At 61.4% G+C, this 14010-nt stretch overlaps 1 protein-coding gene across 3 annotated transcripts in view; it reads right to left on the reverse strand.

Annotated features, from left to right (window-relative positions):
* Positions 1-14010, reverse strand: part of ZBTB46 (zinc finger and BTB domain containing 46) — a 55443-nt gene that overhangs the window by 19070 nt on the left and 22363 nt on the right. For all 3 annotated transcript variants that reach the window (XM_021077467.1, XM_021077468.1, XM_021077466.1), the window contains exon 2: positions 9064-10030. In XM_021077467.1, the coding sequence (XP_020933126.1) occupies positions 9064-9997 (934 nt within the window). In that variant the 5' untranslated portion in view covers positions 9998-10030. The remainder of the gene's footprint in view (positions 1-9063; positions 10031-14010) is intronic.

A 14010-nucleotide genomic window follows, 5' to 3' on the forward strand; every position in this document is an offset into this window, starting at 1 on the left:
GCGCGGCGAGCTGCAGCCCCAGGCTGTGCCTCCCCAGCCCCACGGTCTCTCCACGGGCACCCAGGCCCGAATGCAAGCCCAGTTCTGGGAACAGCACCGCGCCGTCTGCCGATGGAAGGATGACACCATTCAAATGAGACCACGAAGGAACTGGTCTGTCCTGAGGGCGACGAGGGGGGCGGGAGACCCGTGACCATCGCGCCATCGGCTCCACAGTGAGGCCGCCACCGTGTAGGGCGCCCCACGCTGGCCCCGCTGGTTCCTGCACCCCCTCTGGCACCTTCTCCCCAGAACGTATTGCTCCAGTGAGAACGTGAAGAAGTGCCCGGCAGGGAGGGCCCCGGGCCCCCAAGGCCCTGACCTCCCCCAGGGAAGGCGGGGAGCCTGGCCAGGAGCCGGGGTGGAGGCGGCGGAGGCGCCGGGAGAGCGAGAGCAGAGCCCCTCCCAGCTACCGCCTGACTTCAAAGAGAGGGATTCTAGATGCTGGTGTCAAAAACGAACTTCCACCAACAGAACAGGAAGTCGAAAGCAGTATTTACATCGCAACAAATCCTTTCGCAGATAAAGAGTCTGATGTTATGGAGAAACCACAGGACGTGCCCTTACTAGGCGTCTGCTATCGAGAAGCCAAAACCATCCCACGTACGCCAGCCGGAGTCGCAACCCACGCAGTCGTCCTACCCGTTAGCAGAAGCCACGGCACTTTTGCAACCTTCAGTGGCCTTTCCGGCTTAAGCTCAGGGCATTCAGTGCTACTTTCCGGTGGACCCCGGGGAGAGCCCGGAGCGGGGTGCCAGGCTCAGACCTGAGCCTCAGGCTTCCAGCGCAAGCCGCCCTGCCACCGCCCTGCCACCACGTGTGGCAGGATGACCCCAAGTCACTGCAGGAGGGACATTTCCTGAGCGAGGACCCCACCCACCCTACATCTCTCATGCAGCAGCTTTGCCTCTGAATTTGCGCCACACTTAAACTCAGTGACTTGGAGAAAAAGTTACATGGTGATGTTAAAACAATGACCAACCAGGGGCCAGAAGAGGGACGACAGCAGCTGATGTGGGGCTGCTGGACAGTGGGCCCCTCCAGCCGCCCGGCGACGTGGCCGGCACTGCTGGGGCTGGACGGGGGCCTGCCCGGGGCCACAGGAAGGCCGCTCAGGACTCGCTTGCCGGGCCGACCTCTTTGGAATAAACGAGGCAGCAGGGATGAAAAGCAGCAACATCTGGCTGTAAGGGGCCGAGTGCTACACCGTTGGACGGAACCGGGGCGGGGCCCTTCTTCCTCTAAGTGCTACGTTGTAACATTTTGAACACTGGCCTCACTTTTCTGCTTTTTTAACTGAAAAGCAGAAAAGAGATTATAATTAAAATAAGCAGACTTTCCAAACAATTAAACTCAGTGATGCAAGGTGAGTTGCAGAGTGGAATAAACAGATGATGGAAAAGGAAGGGGCTGTGGCAGCCACGAGAGCTGGGGACATGGCAGGGGCCACCCTCACTGAGGGGCCTGGGGACAGCCTGGGTGAAAGCCGACACTTGGTTTCTAAGACCTGCCCAAGTCCCCGCGCCTCATCCTCCTAAAGATGCTCTCAAGAGGCACCGAGATGTCCGCAGACTCCAGGGCCCCGCCCGCTCCGCCCGCCGTCTCGCGTCTCGCGTGCACGGAACAGGTGCTGCGCGTACAGGGATGTGCAAGCAGCAACACAGCGGAAGCTTCTGGACGAGGGAGAAGTGGAAACTGCGGATCGAGGCCGTCTTCCAGGAGACCCCACCCTCCCTGGTTAGAGCTCAAACCCAGCCTCAGTCCTCTCCCCACGGCCCACGGACAGAGCAAAGCAAAGTTCCCCAAACTGACTTTATGTGTCTCAAGTGTATTTATTATTTCTTACGGGTGTTGTGCTTCTTTATCCGAGTGAAAATCAGGTTTCCTCACTTTCTGTAACTATCAGCAAGGCTTCCCATCCTACAAGAAATTCTGTTTCATTAAAATTAGAGGAGTTCCCGGGTGGCGCAGTGAGTTAAACGCCTTGTCACTGCCCCGGCTCCTGTCACTGCCGTGGCGAGAGTTTGGTCTCTGGCCTGGGAGCTTCTGCATGCCGCAGGTGTGACCAAAAAATACACACACACACGCAGAGTCATCAGGGCCCCCAGCTGGGCACAGAGCGCTGGAACAGCCGGACGCCTCCCGGGAAAGGTGACTGAAGGCCGACCCCTCGCCTGCCACACACACAGATCCCTGCGTGCAAATTCAATCCTCCAGGGAACCACGGGAGAACCATCTTTGCGACTTTAGGCAAAGGTTCCTTGGACAAGACCCAAGTAGGACAAGCCCTAAAAGCAAAGAGTTCACAAACTGGACTTCATTTGGGGGGGAGGGCTGCTCCTATGGCATGTGGAAGGTCCCAGGCCAGGGATCGAACCTGTGCCACAGCAGTGACCCAAGCCTGACCCTTAACCCGCTGGGCCACCAGGGGAACTAACTATAGGAAATCATAAAAAAAAAGAAATTTTCTTTTTTCTTTTCTTTTTTTTTTTTTTCTGTTTTTTTAAGGGTCGTACCTGCCTGCGGCATATGGAGGTTCCCAGGCTCGGGGTCGAATGGGAGCTGTAGCCGCCTGCTTCCACCACAGCCACGGCAGTGCCGGATCCTCGACCCGCCCAGCGAGGCCAGGGATCGAACCCGCATCCTCATGGATCCGAGTCGGGTTCGTTACCGCTGAGCCACAATGGGAGCCCCCGTCAAAATTTTAAATGTGTTTACTCTTCAAAAGACACATGAAAAAATGAGCCAAAGACTCAGAAGATGTTTTACAAAGCACACCTCACAAAGGAGCCGCCACCACAACATACAGAGGATGTTTCCCCAGAGAGAGGGGTTGATGGCAAGTAGGGACAGCACCCATCACTGGAGCGGGACCCGGGCAGCGGGACCCCGGGCAGCGGGACCCCAGCCGGCACAGGCCGCTGCCCGGTCCACCTCTCAAAGTGGACACCACGCGTGACCCTGGCAGAGACCTCATGAGGGAGGACCAGGGGCAGCTGGTAAGCCCACCGGAAGACGCTCACAGGCCATAAAGAGATGACCGCCCCCTCCGGAGTGGCAAAGATTTAAAAACGAACCCTGGACGTCCCCTGGTGGCACAGTAGGTTAAGGATCTGGTGTTGTCACTGCTATGGCACAGGTCTGATCCCTGGCGCGGGGACTTCTGCGTGCCAAGGGGCAGCCAAAACTAAATAAACGCACCCATAAAGATGAGGGCTGTCCACTGTCTGCTCGACACTGGCCCCAGTGCCAATCACCCTCTTGGCTCCTTGCACGCACGCCGTCCGCGGCCCCGCGGCCCACCCCTGGCAGGCATCAGGGCAAACGACACAAAGACTCGGGACCCTCTCGGCGGCTCCGTCATAAAAGCCGGAAGTCCCCGGATAACCCAGATTCCAGCACCAGGGGAAGGAGTAAACCAGCTGTGTCCCCAGCCAGAACAGAATGCGGTCTGCGGACCTGGTTTGCGTCCTGAGCAGACCCGGAGGGCAAGTCAGAGCCGCGGGCAGACAAGAGCTTCCGAGGCTGGGGTGGGAGGGGGCGGCCCAGGCTCCCCTGGTAGCGCCTGTGCCGGGCTGGGGGGCTGTGACACCGTCGGTTTCCTGGCTGCGACACTGACTGCAGTTTCAAGACACTTGCGCCGGGGGGCAACTGCGTGACGGGTACACGGGATCGCTCTGCCCCCTTCTGACCCCGGCTCTCAAGTCCCATGAGCTTAAACGGAAACTAGCGGCCAGGTGGGCACGCAGCGACGGGGCCCTTCCCTGCAGCCCCCAGGCTGGCATGGGGGTGGGGGGTGGTGACAGAAACAGCAGGAGGGGACAGCCCGGGGCGGGGAGACGTTCTCTGTGCTGACGACTGCGGGGTGGGCATCTGTCAGTCTCACGCTGCCACGGTTACAGTGAAGTGCACAGACCCCACGTGAAGCTGTGGAGGGTCTGAGGCACCCGACCCCTCACGCCTCACTGGGGGCAGACATGCGACCCCTCGGGGGAGGCCTGGCTGCTCCTTGGGAATCGGAAGTCACCCCTTCCCTGAGAGCCAGCCCTCGGGAGGATGAAAACACACGTCCAGAAGACGCCCGCCAGAAAGGGGGTTCACGCGTAAGAGCAACACTGGGCAGCAGCCCAGATGCCAACAGACAAGAGGCCAGACAGGCCGACGGCGCATCCAGGGGACGGACACGGCCCACAGCCTGCCAGGGACGCGGCGGCAAACCCATCTCGGAAGACACAGCCCGCAAACGGCACCAGCACTGCTGTCGTCAGACACAGCCACGGGACAAAGGCAGCGCAGGACGGAAAAAGTCAGGTCCGTGGGGTCCAAGGACAGAGGGGCGTTGGGGGCTTCTGTCCCTCGGCGGGGTGCTGGGGCTCGTGGACTTATCAGAGGTCACTCGGGTGGCGTCGGGCAAGCCTCAGAGCGGACTGAGCCCCGGGAGAGGCTGGACAGGCTCTGACGGCCCCCTCACCAAATGCACCGGCGGCGAGATGGTTTGACGGGAAGTCACCGCACAGGGCACCGCGGGTGGGTGGAGACCCTGCGGCCGCGGGCTCACACGCACTTTCCAGCGCTGCTCCAGTAGGACTGTTTCCCCAGCAAAACGGTGGTGAGAGAGACAAAAATTACCCCAGCTGCAGACTCGGAATCTGTGCCGCTTATTTTATATATATTACCCCCAAAAGCACAGAGAAAGGGAATGGCGATTTTCACCAAAACCCCTCAGTATTGTCCGCGTCCCCCGTGGACAGGCGAGGGGTGTCGGGGGGGTGCCCCTCACCAGCTGAAGAGCTGGGATTTGGTTTTTCTGGTGTGTATGTTTTGCCTTAGGATTTTTTTTTTTTTTTTTTTTGGTCTTTTTAGGGCGCGGCATATGGAGGTTCCCAGGCTAGGGGTCCAATCGGAGCTGCAGCTTCCAGCCTACACCACAGCCACAGTAACACGGGATCCAAGCCACACCTGCGACCTACACCACAGCTCACAGCAACACCGGATCCTTAACCCACTGAGTGAGGCCAGGGATCGAACCCAAAACCTCATGGTTCCTAGTTGGATTTGTTTCTGCTGTGCCACAACGGGAACTCCTCTGCCTCAGTTTTTAAAAAGTTGAAAAAAGCAGTGGCATAAAAGTTTTCAAATGAACAGCTCGAAATAACACTACTTACTCCTTAAAAAGAAAAGTCTCCATTTAAATCTCAAAGCTGTGCTTTTAAGTGTGTGCATATGCACACATGCAGAAGTACACACATGTACATCCAATACAAAGGGCACACGCCTCAGCCCAGGCACTCCACAGAACCCAGAGCCCAGGGCCCGGGGCCCTTGTCCCCCCGCCGACATGGCATTCACCCACCCCCAGGAAACATCACGGTCACGGTGCACCGATGCTGGGAGAAAACACACCTGGGTTAAAGAAGACAGAGGGCCTCAAGTTCAAATCACAGCAGGACCCAGCGAGATGGCGCGGTCAGCGCGGAGGAAGTGGCGGGGCCAGTCCCCTGGACAGAGCCGATCCGAGAGCAGAAGGAGCAAGACTGCTTCCCGGAAAAAAACGAGCCATCGAAAACTACCCCAAACCGAGCTCCCTGGCCAGGTGGCCCCAGGCCACCTCCCTGTCCGTCCACCCTCCCACCCCCGACCCTGTGCTCGCCTGTCGCCCTCCAGAGGCCCTGCCTCGTCCTGACCACCCAGACGCCACAAATGCTTCCTCGGGACGGGTGTGACCCGGCCACGTCCCAGTGTTGCCAGGCGCCACGGCTGACCAGCTCGGCTGGACGGCGAGAGGCCTCAGGGGCTCAGTCGTGAACACGGTTTCTAGACGTCCAGGAACACCCAGTCTGACAGAAAAGCTGCTCTGGCCACTGAGCACAACGGCGGCCACGGCGTCTTCAGTGGAGCTGGAGACTGCGACCTGCATCCTCGCCAGGGCTGGGCGGCCGGGGCACAGCCGAGGGCCTCAGGGCCAGGCCCGCCCTCCCCCAGGCCCCAGGGTCCCCAGGGCTCTCCTGGGCCAGCGTGAAGCCCCACACCTCCCTTCTCAACAGCAAGTCCTCCAGCCACGTCCCCAACCAACCACTCATGTGATGACGCAGCCGTGGTGCCAGGGTACCGGCCGCGCCCCCGACAGGTGGCAACGCCGGTGCACTCGACCGGACGGACTCCAGGCAGTCCCGCCCGTGTGCTCCAGTCCCGAGCAGGAGGGAGGCTGCGAGCTGAGAGCAGCCACTGCAGCCTTCAGAGGCCCCCTGCATCCCCTGAACCCGCTCTGTGGCTCCAACGTGTCCCTGAAAATCCCAGCATGTCAGGCGCCAACCTCCCCAAGGTCAGGTGCCACATTCACTTCACAAAACCCACAGCTTTATTCTAGCTCAGAACCTTGTCTCTGTGGAACCTTCAGGAACACGCGTGGGCCGCCTTCTGGCCTGTTCGGAACCAGCAGCTACAGACCCGCCCCCGGAAGGCTCACGGCCACCTTGGCATCGAAGCTGAAGGGCCGGGGCCGGAGCAGGGGAGAGGCCTCGGCCTGACCAGCAACCCCGAGAAAACCTCGACCTCCCTGGCCACACCGCCACGCGAACACGCCGCAACCCGGAGGCGATCGCCCTGGATGTTTTCTTGGAAGCTGCTGGTGTAAAAAGCCTGCTTGGACAATCACGCCTAAACGCTAACAGGACCCAGGGTCCCCAGGGAAGAGGTGGGTCACACAAGGGACAGGGTGGCGGTCCAGCTGCAGGCTGGGCATCTGAGCTGCTTTGTCGAGCGCCGGGAACGATCTGCAGGAGCCACCTGACACGCGCCTTCAGAAAAGGTCCTTTTCCCTAGAAGCAGGTGAGAATAAACAAACACTCTCCTCTAAGATGGAATAAATCTTGCATGAAAGCAAACTGACCTCCACTGGGGGGTCAGGATGGACACTTCCAAGCCCAGCCCGGGGCAGGGGCAGGGGAGTACATGGCCGCCGTGGTGGGCAGAGCCGTCCTACGCAAGCCCACACCTCGGGTCCTTGTCTTAGCAACTCAGGGTAATCGCGCGGTTGCCTTGGTAACCCAAGGGATTTAAGACATTAGCAAAAGTACACAGCCGAGATCACTTGTTGGATTCTAAAAACACCTTCTGCTCGACAACTGCATTTAAAACATCAAACCCACGGGCTCAAGAAGCCTCGCTGTTACTATGCCGATGGACTCTCAAATCCCAAGGCCTCCAGCGCCGCGGCCCACAGGACGAGCCGTGACGCCCTGCAGGAGCAGGACAGGACGGAAGGCTCTGTGGCCCTGACCCCCTGGAAGGCCCCTCGGGTCGGTCCGTGTGGACGCTGCTCTCCGGGCTTTAATCCGGGCTGAAGGGATGTCCAGTCACTACCAGCACCAAACCCACACCAGCAGGGAGACAGGAGGCCGTTCTCTCGGCTCAGAAACGTGAGCTTCTTCTGACGTAATTCAGTCACACTCCGACGGTGCCCATCGGGGGCATTTCTGACGTCACAACGGGGTGGGTGGAGGTCAGGGCACGGCTAACACCCTGCAGGGCCCAGGGCCTCATCCCGTTGAGGTTGAGACGTGGGTTAGACCAATGTGGAGTGGACACCCTGGAGCTGAGCCCCGGGCTCAGGGCTGGGAAGGCACGGCGACAACCAAGGTGGGTGGATAACGGGCCTGAGCGTCCTGGGTACCCGCTTCGGTGGGTACAGAGTTCAGTTCGGGAAGATGAGCGTGTCCTGGAGACAGACAGCAGTGGGTGCTCAATGCCAACTCCCTTAAAATTGGCTACAAGGCAAAGTTCATTGATTGATTGATTGATTTTTTTGGTCTTTTTAGGGCCACACTGCGGCCTATGGAGGTTCCCAGGCTAGGGCTCAAATCGGAGCTGCAGCCGCCACCTACACCACAGCTCATGGCAACACCGGATCCCCGAAGGGCTCGAACCCAAACCCTCCTGGATCCTAGTCGGATTCATTTCCGCTGACCCACACGGGAAACTCCCACAAGGCAAAGTTTACGATGCGTATTTTTACCACAATAACAAGGCTAGTGTAGCCAGAGCCCCAGGGCCATCCGCCTGTCGAGGCCGCCCTCCCCAACCTCACCCAGTATAGGCCTGGCGTCTGTGACAGTTTTCAGGGCTCAGGCCCCCCGCCTCCCGTCCACCTCTGTCCATTCACAAGCTCCACCGCCTTCTCACCTTCTTCCTGGAGGGGCCTCCCGAACGTGGCCCTTGCTGAGAAGCCTCCACAACCCCGTCCCACCCAACACCCCTCTTCACTCCTAATGCAGGCCCAAGGCCCCATCAGCGAGTCGGAAAAGCCGCGACTGTCACGAGGCCAGCCCCAGGAAGAGCGCCTGGCATCCATGAAATACTCGATTTGTTCCCTAGGCTGGGAGACAGCGCAAACCATCCTCCGGCGCCAGCAGAGCTAAGCTAAGGCCTGGCACCTGACGGACTCGGGGTCCAGCCGTGGCCTGGCGTGCGGCTGGAGCCAGGCGACACCCTCCCTGGGTGCCTGTGTCCCTCACGTGCCCCGGGACAAAACACGCGCACATGCGGTTTGTTCCACACTCACGGCGGCCACAGCACATGCCCGTGGCAGCACCCCCGAGCCCGAGGGGTGGGGCGGGCCCGTCCCTCCCTCCACCCACGTGGCTGCACTGTACATTCAGCTTTTCAGCTCCTCGCATTTTCGCGCTTAATCTTGAAAAACTGCCAGTGGCTACGAGAGGCTCCCCACGAGGGAAGCAGCCCCACAGCCACGCCGGGCCTCCCTCCAGGCGTCACGCCCCTTTCCCCACCCTGGGCGGCCTCATGTGTCGGTGGCCCGGGCACTGCGCTAACGGGGACACGGGGACGTCCCTGCGACCGCTGGGACACGTGGGCACATTCCCTGCGCGCAGTTTACCACAAAGGAGGAGACAGTCGGCGCAGAGGCACCCGGGAAGACGCCACCTCGTGACCCAAAGGACTGCCTTGCGTCCGGGCCGCCCGCCCGAGCCCCCCCCCCCCGCCCCCCCAACCAAACCGGAGGCTTACTTGAGTCTCGGCTGCCGAACGGCCACGCGGCCGCGGGCAGGAAAGACGGTGCGGGGGAGCCGGCCCGGCTGTCGTCCTCCACCTGCGGCGTGATGTGCCGGACCGTCTCTTTGTTCTTGCGGTTCTTCCTCCGGCCCGCGGGCTGCCAGCCGTCCCCCGCGGCCTGCTCCGCGAAGCTCGGCGTCACGCCGTCCCGGGCGGAAGGCGGCTCTCCCGCCCCGTAGTGGGCCGGCGAGAGCTGCTCCTCCTTGATGCGGAGGGGCCCGTAGGCCGCGTCGCCGGGCCACAGCGGCTGCGAAGGGAGGTCGTCGGGGCCGTCGGCCTTGGGCTCCTGGTCCTCCTTCCCGTAGCTGCTCCCGCCCTCGTGGCAGCTGGCGATGGCCGAGTCCCCGGAAGAATTGGCGGGACTGGTGCGCCGGGCCAGCCAGGGGGAGATGCTCCTGCCGGCCATCACGGCCGAGATGAGCGCGTCCGCGCCGCCGCCTGGCGGGGCGCCGACCTCGAACTCCGCGAGCTCGTCCGAGGCGTCCGGCTTGATGCTGATGTCCAGCGCGGCCTTGATGAAGTCGTGGCAGGCCTGCACGATGTCGGTCATCTGCAGGAAGCTGGCCGCCGACATCACCTCGATGACGTTCCTGCTGGTCAGGGCCAGGTGCGCGGAGTACATGAAGTCGATGATGGCCTTGAAGCCCTGCGCCGTGACGATGTCCAGGTGCGTGACCGTGGCCTGGTCGGACGGCTTCTGCACCTGGCAGTAGAGCGTCTTGAAGTAGCGGCTGCTGCCGAGCAGGACGTTCTTGTGGGCCCGGAAGACCTTGCCCTCCACCACCACGCACGCGTCGCACAGGACGCCGTGCTGCCGCTGCTCGTCGAGCTCTCGGAGCAGCTGGCGGTAGTGGGAGGCGATTTCCATATCTTCCTTCCGGTTGCTCATCTGCGGGTCCCCGGGTGGCCTCCTCTACGGACTCTGCGGGGCGAGAACGAGAGCGTCACCCACACGGCCCACCCCCGCGCCGGGCGCCCGTGACGAGGGTGCGAGGACGGCGGCGGCGCAGAGGGCACAGGGCGGCCGGGCCCTGGCGCCGGACGCCGGTTCCAGGTCGACCGCCATCGTCACGGGCGTGGAGCGCTGAAGCGGATCCTACGACCCGCAGCCAAGACCAGCGTTCCCGCGGAGGGGAAGGCACCCACGGACCACGGAGGCCGCGGTCCCACCCCCAGGAAGCCGAGGCCAAGCGCCCGAGCGCACCTCGGCCGCACCCTCGAAGGAACATCCCTCAGCAAAGCAACAGGAGTCCCCGCTGTGGCTCTGCAGCGATGAGCCCAGCCAGTACCGCTGAGGAAGCGGGGTCGGTCCCTGGCCTCGCTCAGTGGGTTAAGGATCCCGCGGTGCTGTGGCTGGGGTGGAGGCCGGCGGCTCCGGCTCAATCCCTGGCCTGGGAACCTCCGTATGCTGTGGGCGCGGCCCAAAAGAGACAAAAGACATACAAAAGGCAACGACTTCCCACACGAACAAAACCACGGAGCAGTAAGGACTGACAGCGGCATCCACAGCCTCAACCCAACGCCTTAAAGTCCAGGAGGAAGGCCGCTCCCGGGGAGAGGCCCCGGCAACCCGCTCGGCCCCGGGAAGGGCTCCAGGGCGGTGGGCCCCCAGGCGACAGGAGCCCCTTCGTGGCCCCGAGCGCCCCAGTCCTTCCCCGGCTCGGGGCCCCTCTGGCGGCGACCTCCCCTCCGTTCCCCGCCCTTCCCCTCACTCCCTTTCTCTCCGCTGCCTGAACTTTCTCGCGGCCGGGGTCCAGGCCCTGAGCGCAGAAGCTCGGCCGCCCAGACTGGTGGCCGTCGGGGGGAGAGGTGTTCTGGCCTCTGTTATCACACGGCCGCCTCCCTGTGCACTGTCGGTCCCAAGGTCCCCTCCTATCGGGTCAGACCTGCCCCCCACCCCCGGCACAAACTACATCCACAGGTCATGTTCTGAAGCTCAGGGGTTATGACTTCAATACCTGACTCCTGGGGGCCTCAGTCAGCACCTAAGCCTCCCTGAGGAAGCGGGCACGACGGCCGCATCGTCCCCAGTAAACTCCCCGTCTTCCGGCCCATCAGAGCCAGCTGCCCACGGACCCGGGGGCTCACAGGGGCTCAGCAGGTGCCCGGAGTCCCAGCGGGCGGCCGCAGCCTGGTCTGCCCTCCCCCAGGTGTGTGAGTCGGGCTGGGAGGCAGGCAGGAGGAGGGAACAGGCTGTCCAGATGTGGCTTTGCACCTCACACCTGGCATCACGGACTCAGGTTCCCAAACCTCACGGGAGATACAGAAACAGGGGACAAATCCAGGAAAGAGGCCAGTGAAACCCAAGGCATCAGCTTCATGCCGGGAGTGCGAGCAAAGCTCCCGTGCGTGCGTGTGTCCTGGGAAGTACCAAAAGCTTCAGGCGCCCTTATTCAAACTAGGAAGATGTGCGTTTCGTTGTCTGACTTCCCGTATGAATAACGTCTCTTTGCTCGCGGGGAGACGGGCGCTTCTCCGAAGCAGGAAGCACACAGAAAAGAGGAAAAGTGCCGGTGCCTTTTTAGAGAAGCAAAACCACCTCACAGGGCTTGAGTTCTAAAATAATTTCAACGCGTACGGAAAGTTCTAAAATCAAGCACTATTCGATCAGAGCAGCTTACAAGCCAGTGACGCACTGCGCGGAGATGTGTGGTAAGAAATCAGTGGTTTCCATCAGGGAAAGATGCTGCCTGTGCGCGAAGGAGGAAAGGCATCGAAAGCAACGGTCACCAGCAAAGACTGATGCACCGCGGGAGTGTCAAGGACAAAGGCGACTGGCCCCAGCCCAGGGAAGCTTCGGGAGAAGAGCCGATCGGCATCCCCAAGCTGGCGACTCGTCCACACCAGTAAGCAGCTCGAAGGGCACGCCCACTGACCGCGGCGGGGGAGTGGCTGCGGGGGGCCTTTCGGCAGCTGTGACACAGGGACTGGCAACACCTCGGCTAGTCATGTCCTGTAACCCGCTGACAAGAAAGATACAGGCTTCAGACTGCAGTGCCCTGACCACGGCTCTTCCTTAGGGCGAGGACAGGACCTGCTAAGGTCCTGTCTCATGGAGATGCACCTGGCTGTGGGACACACAACTGTGGACAGGTGACCTGCCCGTCGCCTGAGTCACCTGTGCAGTGCACGGATCACGGGACACGTTCATGCATTAGAAGGTCCACACGGGCAGCCCTGTGAGGAAGGGGCCTCAGAGAGGAGCCTGTGGCCCCGAGGGGACAGGAGCACGGCGCTGTTGAAAGGTGAGGTGCTAAGGCTGGGTGAGGCCAAGGGGCAGGGGGCACTGGTGTCACACTGCCCTGAGGCTTTGTCACATGCCACCTGGAAGCGCCCCACGTGGCACCACTGCGTTTGTTTCTCCCGCGGGGACACTGTTTTCCGTGTAGCTCGCTAATCCAGGCGCTTCCTCTTCAGGCAGAATCACCGACAGACCAGGTCAACTTAAATCCCTGTTCCAGACCAAACTCCAGAAGCCATATGCTCGGCTGCCCCCACACGGATAGCCTAGCCGGGGACACAGGGAACCAGCAGGTGACCGCACTGCGAGCAGCGAGGGGCAGTCAAGGGCCTGTCCTGCCCGGGGGCGCCACCGGCTGGTCCCTCGGCCCCCGGGAAAAGAGGAGGTTGTCTCTAAAACTGCAAGCCAGGGAGGCACCCAGAGTCTGGCCACTGATGGAGCTGGCCTCAGGCCGGAGTGAGGGCCACTGCCCCCACATGCTGAGCCGGTCCCCACAATGTGAGACACCCAGCTGCTCCCCATGGGACCTGGGGTGAGGGCAGCCCTGCTGTCTCCCCTACACAAGCCGCTGCATCCAGACGTGAGCGCAGAACTGGCAGGCACGACGTGGGGGGTGGGGGTGCCCCCCAGAGTCCGAGCCCCTGCACCCCACCCCAAAACACCTCTCAAACCTCCCACCCACGCCTGAAGGGCTCTGAAGCAAAAACCATCTTTAGGAATTATCAGCAGGAGCTACGTTACTGAGGACGTACGTCTGTCAGTCACGCGGCTCCTGCACGAGACGCCTGGCGCTGCGGGGGAACAGCCAGATACGCCGCATCTCAAAACGTACGAGAAGCACAACACATGAAGAGGCTGAGAGTGCACTTCACTTGCTGCACTGCCCGTTCAAAGTATTCATCCGGGGAGCTCCCCGGTGGCTCCGCAGGTTAAGCACCTGGCATCACTGCTGTGGCTCTGGCGACAGCTGTGGCCCGGGTTTGATCCCTGGCGTGGGAAAACTTCTATGTGCCTTGGGCATGGCCAAAAAAAGTGAAAACCAAAAACAATGTATTAATTCTAGGATCAGGATATGGTATTTTTTTCCTTCTTGCCCCTGAGGAGCTTCACCTAGAAGGCCACTGGTTCTGACAAGAATGGAAGACAGGGAGTTCCCGCTACAGCACAGCAGAAACCAATCCGACTAGTACCCATGAGGATTCAGGCTCGATCCCTGGCCTTGCTCAGTGGGTTGGGGATCCAGCGTTGCCGTGAGCTGCTGTGTAGGTCTCAGACAGAGCTCGGATCTGGCGTTACTGTGGCTGTGGTGTGGGCCGGCAGCTGCAGCTCCAATTCGACCCCTAGCCTGGGAACCTCCATACACCGCGGGTGTGGCCTTAAACAAACAAAAGAATGTAAGACTGAGACCTGGCAATCCTGCAGTGGCGCCACTGACAGCCCAGGTCTGTGCTGGGGCCCCGGCTTCCTGCCCCTGCCCTGGCCGGCCGGCTCCTCCCTGGGGCCAGTCGCCCAATCTCACACCCAGAAAAGCCCGACTCCCAAGAGAGGAGCATCTCAAACCCCACAGCACCTATGGCCACACCGAGCCTTCTCCTAACCATCTCGCCCCTGCGGTCCCACGGTGATCCGTTTATACGTAGGTACAGGTCTCCTTAAAACGT

The sequence above is a fragment of the Sus scrofa genome, chromosome 17, assembly GCF_000003025.6.
Source record: "Sus scrofa isolate TJ Tabasco breed Duroc chromosome 17, Sscrofa11.1, whole genome shotgun sequence".
Taxonomy (NCBI): Eukaryota; Metazoa; Chordata; class Mammalia; order Artiodactyla; family Suidae; genus Sus; species Sus scrofa.